Source organism: Bos mutus, chromosome 8 (assembly GCF_027580195.1).
Source record: "Bos mutus isolate GX-2022 chromosome 8, NWIPB_WYAK_1.1, whole genome shotgun sequence".
Classification (NCBI taxonomy): domain Eukaryota; kingdom Metazoa; phylum Chordata; class Mammalia; order Artiodactyla; family Bovidae; genus Bos; species Bos mutus.
Genome location: NC_091624.1, coordinates 63,715,047 through 63,727,047, shown reverse-complemented (window position 1 = coordinate 63,727,047; position 12,001 = coordinate 63,715,047). Strand labels below are relative to the sequence as shown.

Below are 12,001 nucleotides of genomic sequence, written 5' to 3'. Positions count from 1 at the left end.
TACTTGCATTGGTCACATGCATATGAATTCTTTAATCGGTTTTTTCCCATCAAGTCAAGTAAAGTGCTCTGTATTGGCCTGAGTAGTAATAATAATAATAGCCAAGACTTACTGGTTTCTTACCATGTGGTAGGCACTATGCAACATGCTTTATGGATGCTGTTATTTAATCCTCAGAACTACTGTTATTTATTCTATTTTACCAACCAGTTACCTGAGTGAGGCTTACACACCTGTCAAGCTGCGGTATATTATTTGAACCTAGAAATCTGATGCCAGAGTGCAGGTCAATGTTTTCCACTGCAATATCTTCCTGTATAAATCTCTTTTTTTCCTTCCTGTATAAAGCTTAGCCTAGACTATGTATTTTGTTTATATACTTAAGTACACTAATTACAAGCCTCCTTCAAAAGAGAAAGTTGTAAAAATACAGCTGGTTGATATGCAAATATTGTTCATCAGCTTTTCCCAGTTCTCATATGTAATTGTATTTTTACTGAAAAAATAGAACTTGGTAACTGTATTGCTTTCACTTTAGTATTGTAATATAATGTGGATGGATGATAATGAGCATAGCATGAAACCTTAGGTAGCTAGTGAGAAAGAAAAACATAGATCTTGAGGCAAGTGTATATTTTTTAATATATCTTGATATTTATGATAAATACCTAGATCTTAGAAATGAAGTATGATGGAGGCCAGGGTATCCTGGGAAGAGAAACTTCTTGGCTCTTCTCTGAATGTTCTGCTATGATGAATGCCATAAAGAACATTTCAAGAAAAAGGTCATATGCTTTGCATTTTCCCATGTCTTAAGACTTCATTTTCTAAAGTTCTAAGTTTTAAAGGTTCTGTACTTTTAACAAGTGTGACACTCCCCACTTTCACATCTGAGTTCACATAGTTGTCCTACCACCTTAACTTCATGGTGTAAATGACTTATATTTAAATAATGCTTTTTTATTCTAGGCCGACTGTGAGTTGTTTCATCAGGATCCTGTTATCTGACCAGGCTGGCATGGGGTGTTTACCAAATTATTTCTACCTTGCTGTACAGCTTCCAGATCTATTTTCTGGGCCTCTGAGGTTACTGTTACAGAATTTCTTTTCCTTAGCTTGTGTCTCCACAAGAGTCTGAGCGAATGAGATGAACGCTTCCCTGTTAAAAGCTGGACTCTTCTAGCTTTACATTCACTCTCAAGATTAAGACAAATTGCCTTCATAGAGCCAACATCTGCTCCAGAGACAGTAAAATTGCATTTATTAAAGTGCATTTGAGTTGCTTACCAGCACGGTTAGGCCCCTCTGCAATAATGTGAATTTAGATCAATTTACAATTCACTGAAAGTAGTTGTGTCTTTTTTTGGTTAGTTCATACCAGAACTCTCCAGATTCTAACAAATAATCCAGTTAGTTTATATATATATATATCCAAGTCTTTGCAACCCCATGGACTGTAGCCCACCAAGCTCTTCTGTCCATGGAATTTTCCAGGCAAGAATACTAGAATGGGTTGCTATTCCCTCTCCAAGGGATCTTCTTGACCCAGGGATCGAACCTAAGTCTCCTGCATTGCGGGTAGATTCTTTACTGTCTGAGCTACCAGGGAAGCCCTTACATAGTGGCATAGTGGGGCTATAACACACACACACACATAACACATAACACACACACACACACACAACACACACACACACACATACACCCTTGTCAAATCCTGGCAAATGAACCTGGTTATCTGGCCTATTAAACATACAATAATTTTATGTTGAATACAGTCATCAAAAACTCATGTTTGTCATGCTATTTGTCAAGTGAAAAATGACAAGTGTCAAGTGTAATGACAAGTGTCAAATGAAAAATGTCAAGTGTAATCAACGAAGGGGGAGAAGATTTCTAGTGACTTTCTATTTCATTCAGTTCTCCCCACAATCAGAAGTCACCCGGCTGCTTTTTAACTTTTCTATTTATGTTTGCACCTCTGTCTTCCTATAAGAATTCTTCAGCTAAAAAGTCTCTTTCTTTTCTCAGAATAAATGAGTTACCCTTTAAATAACCATTTAAGGACAAGCAGGATTTCTAAATGTGTGCTTAGAGCGTTGCCAAAGACTTTTGGATATCCATACATAGAAATATAATGCAGTGGTTATTGTCTAATATTTTCACACAGGACTGTATCCTGACAGTGACGGAATAAAAGAAATACATGTAAAAATTCAACTACAGCATGCTGCACTCCAGTTGACCTTTCTCTCATGCATGCTTCCATTTGGAACACTCTATCCACATTATTGGCTTTAAGGAGCTTAAATTCAGTACCCTCACTGACCAGGAAAACCAGCTACCCTCATCTTTTGAAAGTAAACCGTAAAAATGAGAGATGTTCTTCCTTAACATCCACTGTTCATGGAACAAGAATTCTAGCTGTGAGATGGATCAAGTCAATAGACATTATTGACCTATATGCCCTATGTAAAGAACCATTCTTCTCTGGCAACCAGGAAATCTTTAAGGTTAGGGAGAAATTAGTCTGCTTTCTAAAGCACTGGGACTCTTGAGTTATGAGGATCCATTTACTTTCAGAAGTGAATATTTTTCTATTCAAATCATTTAAGGAACCTAGGATGGATATGCCTGCATTGACAAACATGCAAAAAAAAAAAGATAATTAGTTTTTACTTATTTGAAGTTCATTTCACTGCCACAAAAGTAGATCTTATCAGCTATTTTATAGGACAAAATAATAAAACGGGGAAGGAAAGGAGTTGGAATGTTGGAAGGTGAATAGGAGAGAAAAAGAAAGATATTAGGTCAATCATCACGTTTCTTAGAGGGATGAATGGAAATCATAGACCAACTGGACTGTGAAGGGCACTGGTAGAGCCAAAACAGACATACGATCAGAATTATTAATATGATCAGGGTGTTGAAGAGACCTCTATTCTCAGATTTTGCTTTCCCTCTCCTTACTCTGCTTTCTGTAAATTGAAGTCTTGCGGTCTATTGGAATGCTTTATTATTAAGATACTGATTTTTTTTTTTCCTAGTGATATGTTGGCAGATTCTGTCCTTGTAAATTGGGATATTTACATGGTCCAAAGCTTGGAGATACTGACTGTTTGTTAATTTATTCCACCCTGTAGTCCTGGGGCTGGATAGAGAGATTGGAAACTTTGAAGTGGGTAAGGAATTTGATGCCCTCCTGATCAACCCCAAAGCATCTGACTCTCCCATTGACCTGTTTTATGGAGATTTTGTTGGTGAGATTTCTGAGGTATGTAAAAGGAAGTTGATCAAAAAGCATTTATTTCATGAACTAGTCATAACAACTTCCCTATAGGAAAAAAAAAAAGACACTGAAAAAGTTTAATGGAATGGAGGAGACTCTTATAAGGGAAGCTAGATCCTTTTAAGTTATTATAATTTCATGACAATAATGGTATAAATAAACACTTCTATTTTGAGTATATTTGTATATTTGAAGGTACTTGACTCTAAGAAAACATAATATAGTTACCACTTATTGAACACACTTTGTATGTGCTAAATGGCATGGGATTATGCACCTTCATACATCAATTTTTGTTTAACTATCAGAACTATAATGAGAGGAATGTGCTATTAATATTACCATGTGGTTTATGGGGCAGTGAAACTTAAGGAAGGTTAAATGATTTCCTAAGAACTCATGGCTAGTAATTAATAGACAAGAGTTTGGATTCCATTCCAGGACTTTCTGATTTTTGGGGTCTGGGTTCTTGATCACAATGCTACATTGACTCTCTTAATTATAAGAAAGTGAGTTTCATTATTTTGTCCCTCTTATCATGTTTTGTATATATAAAATAAACTGGTTCTTCTTACTTTAATAACAATTCTTTATGAGATAGTTTTTCTTAAAATTTAACTATTGCCATTTAAAAATGATCCACTTATGAGAGTAAGTGTGATATTATATGTAACATACTGAAGTTTTTAGAAGGAAAGTGCTGGATTATTTGAAGTTAATAGCATTAGTTATTTTTATATTATTTAATCTTTTACTTTTTATTGATTGAGTGAATTTCCTGGAATATTAGAGTGAGTTTCTGGGAATAGGGTTCAGTCCCATTCATCTAGGCATTTTTCTTGTCTTATACACCTCTTAAAATATTTATATTATTATATTAAATTATTTAATTTATGTTAACACTTTCCCTCTGAAGATTTCAAGGTTATATATTAAGAACTTTCAGGCACTGGAAAACATTTGTTAATAATCAGTACTTTTATTTTTTTAGGCAAAAGACCATTTCTTTTCCATTAATAAAAGTAGATTTTGGGGTGTTCATTGGATACTAGCTTAAGTGAGACAGTGACTATTAGCCATAGAAGCTAGTTCCAGTGAGTAGAGTTATGTACTTTTGGCCATAGTTTAGCATTTTGACTTGGGATACTGGATTGTGGGTGACAAATAATTTCTTCCCCTTTACCCAGCTCTGTTATTGGAATAGACAGACACCAGTGTGTCCATTTCTGGGACTAAGTTCCAGCCAGGCTAATGTACACAACAGAGGGAATTACAGTACCTGTCAAATGGATGGATTATGTATCTTATCTCAAGACCTTTTTAGGGCTTAAATTAAAAATATTTTCACTGTAACTCCTTGATATGGAATGCAAGACTAAAGAAATTCACATGTGGAACTGCAAACAGATAGTGATAATCAAGATAGCATCTTTTATGTAAATATATAAATAAGTTTGGGCATTGAAATGTACAACATTTTTCTCCTCTGTGGGCTATATATATATATATACAAAAGAAAAAAAGTCTGTGTTTAGAAAAAAATAAAAATAGATTTTTGCCATCGAGAAATAAGTTTATATTTCTGGGTTTTGCCAACCACTATTCATGGTCAATTTGCTTTTCTAAGTGCAGAAAATACTCTTTTTTATTATTATCTTTATTTTTCATTTTAGGCTGTTATCCAGAAGTTCCTATATCTAGGTAGGTATATATGTCTCTATGCTAAATAAAATCTTTTGTTGTCTCTTGGTATGCTCTCTGCATATATTGTACCATATGTTAAGCATTATGTGTGATCATTTGCTTAGACTTACTGTTTTTAGCATTCCTTAGCACTGAGCCCTGGAGAAGGCAATGGCAACTCACTCCAGTACTCTTGCCTAGAAAATCCCATGGGCGGAGGAGCCTGGTAGGCTGCCGTCTATGGGGTCACAAAAGTCTGACATGACTGAGCGACTTCATTTTCACTTTTCACTTTCATGCATTGGAGAAGGAAATGGCAACCCACTCCAGTGTTCTTGCCTGGAGAATCCCAGGGGCGGGGGAACCTGGTGGGCTGCCGTCTATGGGGTCGCACAGAGTCAGACACGACTGAAGTGACTTAGCAGCAGTAGCAGCAGCAGCACTGAGCCCATTTATGGTATAATATTTAAAGGCACTATTTGAAATGAACATGCTCTTTGAGAACATAGTATTAAAACCTAAACTTGAGGAATGGCAGGCAAGACGAGATCATCCTATACTTCCTCCTACACTTGTTCTGACCCTTCGGTCTGCCCCACCACATTGTGATAAGTATGTGGTGGAGTCTTTCCATGCGTGCTTTTTTAGTATGTTGTTTAGTTGCTAAGTCGTGTCCAGCGTTTTTGTGACCCCATGGAATGTAGGCCACCAGGCTCCTCTGTCCATGGGATTTCCCAGACAAGAATACTGGAGTGTTGCCATTTCCTTCTCCAGGGGATCTTCCCAACCCAGGGATCAAACCCATTGCAATGGCAGGTGGATTCTTTGCCACTGAGCCACCAGGGAAGCCAGTTTTTTTTGTTGTTGTTGTTTGTTTTTACCATACTCACATTCAATTCTATTCACTGAGAGAGACAGAGAAGTAAATAGTATAGAAGATTCTATTCTTCCTCTCACTCCATTGGGTGACCTCTGAGTTCTGAGTGAATTTGGAGTGGAAGAGACACGTGGTATTTCTTGTGAAGTTCAATTTCTTGAAGCCCTTCATCTCACCATGCTGAGTATTATTTTGGGACGTAAAGATAAGTATTTCTTTTACAACTGGGGCTGGAAATGGAAAACACTTATTCTAGCTAAAAGGACAGTGATGGAGGGTCTATTCAACTTTACGTGAATTCTGTTTTAGGCATGTATTTCAGGCTCTAATCCTCAGATTAGATGCTGCATTTTCTATTGATAATATCTCCCTGTTCAGGTTATAAACAATGATTCCTTGATGTTTCTTTCAGGAGATGACCGAAATATTGAGGAGGTGTATGTGGGCGGAAAGCAGGTGGTTCCCTTTTCGAGCTCAGTGTAAGGCCCTCGGTGTCTACAAGTCTTCCTGGGGTAACGCAGTTCTGTACCTTCTCATGCCCACGTGGAGTTAGGAGTCAAAAAACAGTACCTTGTTCTTGGGGGGACTATCTCCCTCTGTGTCTAGTTACAGTATTCACTTGACAAATCTTTTGAAGGAAGTTGTGCTAATTCTCAGCTCTGGCTGGGAGGATTAAAAATTTCTCCTTTTAGAACTGTTTAAGGTTTAGTTTAAAGCTCAAACATAAGGGAATGTTATTACTGGTGGTGTTCTTATTATGGGATTTAAATAAAATCTATTTCACATTTGGAAATGTGGAGAAAAAAGGATATTCCTATAAGGTTAGTTTCAGCTAGTAGATGTGAAAATTGGAAAACAGAAAATGAACCAGTGAGTATATTTTTACAAGGGAGAAAAAGTTAAGACTATGGAAAACATTGGAAAATCACTTCGGATTGTGTTTGAAAATTATATACTGAGCATACTAATTTAAAAAGTGAATCTGTTGAATTTTAAAATGTGTTTCTAGATTGACCTTGTGTTCTAGAAATTTGCACTTAATGGCATTTGCTTTTCAGAGACATGTTATTGTTGTGCTTTGCCTTCTTACGGGATGAAATGTCAGATATTGAATGCCACATGCTGTCTTAATATAGTTCTGTGCTTAAGTGTTTGACAGAAGTTGGTTATTAAAGATTTAATGTCTCTTGGGAATATTATTCACGTAACTACATAGCATAAATAGCTGTACTTTTGTGTACTTTAAAATACCTTAGAGTATAACTGTGTGATGCTATTATTGCTTCAGTTTTATCAGAAGAGAAACAAATTCCATACTGCACTGTTGTGTAGATTGGTGTCTTCATAAATTGGGGCAAGTTCTGGGCATCCAGAAGGTGTCAGTACTAAAAAGAAGGGTTTCATTGTGATGACCTGTCCTCCCAAAGAACTATTCCACAGTCATTGGAATAGTCATTGGACTTTCATACTCATGTCAATCTGTTAGAACTTTAAAATGAAGGAAAAATCCTATTTGATAAATATTATTAAAAATCTTTAAACCCTGCATATTGAAATTACTCTATTTTCAATTTTACCTTGCCTTTTTAATTCCTAATAATTTTCAAGACATTAGAATTCTAGGATGATGAAAAATATTTAGATGCCCCACTAATGTTTATATTAATAGGACTTAATCTGTACTAGACATCTAGAAACAGTAAACAAATAGTGTTTTTATGCTTCCTAATATAGTGTGCTTTCCTATAACCTAGAATTAAAAACAAATTATGACTTTATGATAAAATCACTAAGAAATATTGATATTTAAATGCTATATTTAAATGCTATACTTAATGTTATTTAGATGCTATATTTTTCTCATTTAACTCCAAACCCTATAAACCAACAAGAAAAAGATTTTCTTAATATATAATAACGCTCATACCTAGGGCTTAGAGCTGACTCCTTATTATCACCTCATAATAGAGAACTATATGTAATATCACTAACTCCATATCTACAGAATGAAGAAGAAAATTTCTTCTCTGGTATGATAAATTTTATTCTTATACAGTTATGCTAATTCAGTAATCATTTGCTCAGTCTCCGGCCTCTCACCCCCTGGGAAACACTTCCAGACTTGTGCATACACTTCACATAAAGACAGAACAAATTTTGGTTTTATAGAGTTCGTGTTGTGAGGTTAACTCAGTAAAAACCCAGTTTCCAGTCTTAGTCTCAGTGTTCCCAGAATCCCTCGCTACAGAGCCATGTCACAGATGCCCCAGCAAAGCTCGTTCCATTTCTCTCTAGTGCTGGCAGGTGTGTTCTGCTCTATCTCCTCAATCCCTGCCAAAGGAACTTGGTTACCCTAGTGTCTAACCCACATGAGTGGGCAAAGGAATTTGGATGACGTGCAAGATCCGCTAATCAGCAGAAGCTGTTCTTAGCCTTGGAAAGATCGTACACGTTACCTTCCCGAAGGATGTACATTTTGATGCTGAACATTAGTTTTCATTTAGATTTAGGTCGCATGTGCAGTAAATGTAAGTGTAGCATCAGAAGCAGGAAGAATGGCCATATACAACCAGCCTGCCAAATGTTAAATTTAGCCCTGATAATATATTAGGACCTGAATTTCTTTTCTAGTAAAAATAGAATGTGTTAAAATTTGAGCTCCCTGCATCATTTATGTGTTTTACTTCCCCAAGTACAGTATTCCTGAATGTTGCATATGCTTTTTGTGGTAATCCACTCCAGTACTCTTGCCTGAAACTCCCATGGACGGAGGAGCCTGGTGGGCTGCAGTCCATGGGGTTGCTTAAGAGTCAGGAACGACTGAGAGACTTCACTTTCACTTTTCACTTTCATGCATTGGAGAAGGAAATGGCAACCTACTCCAGTATTCTTGCCTGCAGAATCCCAGGGACAGAGGAGCCTTGTGGGCTGCCGTCTATGGGGTCGCACAGAGTCGGACACAACTGAAGTGACTTAGGAGCAGCAGCAGGCATTAGACATACACATGCCCAGATGTTCTGCACTTTGAAATGTTGCCTTTGCTCAGTGTGGGTTGACTTTTGAATTGCAGAGAGGCAGTATTCCAAGTCAGTTCTATTTGTCACTTTATTTTGAATATTTTGGTCCCAGACAGCAAAGGAAGGATTAAAACATCTTCACAGCCCCCTCACCCTACTCTGCACTATTTGCCTCAGGTTTCATGAGATTTTTAATAGAATATACTTTAACAGGTAAAAATGTATTCGATAGTAGAGACTATCATACATTTAAAAATATTTTTGCAACCAGAACACAAAAGCAGGCTAATTAGCCAATGTAAATTTAATTTTCAAAAGAGAGTAAAACGTAGGATTAGCACAGAAGAGGTTGTCCTTGTAATTATAAACTGAGACCAAGGAAACTCTGTCTCCTTATTTATTAGCTCAGCTTCTTCTGATTTAATTGCTGAAGGTTTTAGAATCCAAGAGAATATCTTGGAATAAACTTCCTTCATGCTGGAAGGAGGTCTTTCTAAATTAATATTATGATCATTGAACCCCATTGGATCTTTTTATTTCTGTGAGGATTCTGCATGGTCAAGGAAGGAAGTTGATGGGAAATACCCCTTTTATACTTAGTTGATCTGAGGTGTGGCCTTGAATATCCCTGTCTGCAGCTACCACTGAGATCTGAGCAGGGAAACAGTGGCTGTGAGATCCAGCAAAGAATTTTAAATCTTTATTCCCTTCCAGACTCCTCCTGTTTTTCATTTTTTCACCTCAGAGCCAGGTATATGGAAAGCTTTAAAAGCCAGCTAGTAGGCCTGTTGTATCAATTCTACCCTGTGCTTGCTATTCACGGAAGATATTCAGAGCTGGATGCTCCTGTAGCCAACTGGACAGAGGTGATGATGCAAACAATCACATGTTTGCTTGTTTGTTTGCTTTTTAAAAGTGTTCTGAGTTATTAAAAGGTAGACTAAAAAATGAGTCATGGGCAGTGTCTTGAAGTAATTTTCAAATTGGTGGACTGTAAATTTTTGAGGTTTTTTTCTTTGCAATTTCAGATCTATTTAGCCACTGTAGGTATGACTTTGGACCCTGACACTTTAATGTCTCTCAAGCATGGGAAGAAGTGCAGAAATGAACTGACAAATGTTAGAAACCCTGGCATTTGTCTCCTGCATGTTTTCATTCTCAGCCCCTCCTTCCTTCCCCTCCTACAGTCCTGAGTGTGAGAGATCAGAGGTGAGGGGTTAATTTGTAAATCTGGTCCAAACTGAGTGAAATGCAAAAGTTGAACAGGCCAATCATGACACTAAATGTAAATCCCAAGATGGTTTCCACAGTCCACAGGATTCAAGTGACTTGAACCATAGATGATATATGGTATTGATTTACTTGTTCACTTCCTACTCAAAAGTCTGTCAGAAAGCACTTTCTTAAAATTGAAAACTACTTTACATTGTATTAAACTTCTGATCGCTGCTCTTAAGAATATATACATGTATGTATTCATGGGGACATTTTCCCTCAATGTTTATATGATTTGTTTATTGTTCCTGTGCTGTGATCTCTTTCTGCTTCAAACAAAAATAAATGAGGTTTTGTGTTTATATGTTTCTGTTGATGTGAGTTCTGTCTGATAGAAGTGAGATTCATTTTACAATGTTTTTCTCCTTTTAACATGAATTTTAAGAGATTGAAAGGAGTCAACTGTATGGTGATGGATGGAAACTAAAATTTTATGGTAAGCATGTTGTATACAGAGGTAGAAATATAATGCTGTACACATGAAACATATAATACTATAAACCAATACTATCTCAATAAAAAAAGAAATATCATAAACTGTAGAAAAAATAGGATATTTAGCTGTGGGCCAACATGTATCTTCTATCCTATAATAGTCACCATACATAGATTTTTAAAAATTAAGCTGAGCTATAATGTTCATCCCTTTAGATTCAGATTAGTATTGCCTTTGATTTAAGCATAGTTGATATTTCATATGACTGGAATCTACCACAAAAAATACTCTACATCCAAAGACATAAAGATGAAACCACGTGAGGCAATGGGAGGGGTGTACTTTGCAATGTAATTAAATCCCATACTACCTGGGTGGGTGACCCACAATCTAGAGACTAATTACATCACAGAAATTCTCCCACAGAGCTGAGAGCTCTGAGTTCCACATCAGGCTACCCAGTCTAGGGGCCTGGCATTGAATGGAGGAGCCCTCAACAGATCTGGCTTTGAAGGCCAGTGGGGCCTGATTGTAGGAGTTCCACAGGACAGGGGTGGGGGATGGTGGGAAACAGGGGCTCCACTTCTAGAGGGCACACACAAGGTCTCGTGCACACCAGCACGCAGAGCAAATGCAGCTGACTTCCTTCCTTGAGCCTGAGCCAAACTTATCTGCTGGTCTTGGAAGGCCTCTTGTGGAGTTGGGAGGAGGGTGACTGTGGATCTGTCTGGGGTCATAAAACCTGGTGGCGGAAATATTGGTGAATGTACACCTACTTGAAGAGAGTACACCTACTCTTCCAGGAGGCAGACATATTGCTTGTATCATTAGCACAAAAACCTGCCCTCACCCAATGACCTGTAGGCTCCAGGGCTGGAGCACCTCAGGCCAAAGAGCTATCAGGGCAGAAACATAGACCCATCAGCAGACAGGCTGCCTAAAGACTTATTGAGCCCACAGTCACCTCTAGACATGCCCCTTGACATGGCCCTGCCCATCAAAGGGCCAGATTGAGCTCCACCTGCCAGTGGGTGGGCATCAGCCCCTCCCACCAGGAAGCTTGCACAAGCCTCTAGACCAGCCTCACCCACTAAGGGGCAGATACCAGAAGCAAGAAAACTATGATCCTGCAGCCTGCAGAACTGAGTACACAAACACATCAGAACCTACCCTGAGACCCTGATCCCTGGCCTTTGGGTGATGAGAGGATACTGTACTTCTGGGAGGGACACATAAGACATCCCTCACAGAAAGCCACTTCTCCCAGGTCAGGAAACATAACTAAGCTACTGTACACAGAAAGCACAAATAGAAATTTAAACAAAAGCGAAGGCAAAGGGATATGTTTCAGATGAAGGAACAAGATAAAACCCTAAAACAATAACTAAGTAAAGTGCAAATAGGCGATCTACCTGAGAAAGAGC

The 12,001-nt window shown here is 37.7% G+C and overlaps 1 protein-coding gene across 1 annotated transcript in view; it reads left to right on the top strand.

Moving 5' to 3' along the window:
* The window catches only part of GDA (guanine deaminase), a 127,257-nt gene extending 116,814 nt beyond the window's left edge, over nucleotides 1–10,443 (top strand). Inside the window, exons 12-14 of the mRNA XM_005887843.2 lie at nucleotides 3,144–3,274; nucleotides 4,963–4,990; nucleotides 6,262–10,443. Coding sequence (XP_005887905.1) covers nucleotides 3,144–3,274; nucleotides 4,963–4,990; nucleotides 6,262–6,332 — 230 coding nt within the window. The 3' untranslated portion in view covers nucleotides 6,333–10,443. The remainder of the gene's footprint in view (nucleotides 1–3,143; nucleotides 3,275–4,962; nucleotides 4,991–6,261) is intronic.
* The last annotated feature ends 1,558 nt before the right edge of the window (nucleotides 10,444–12,001 follow it).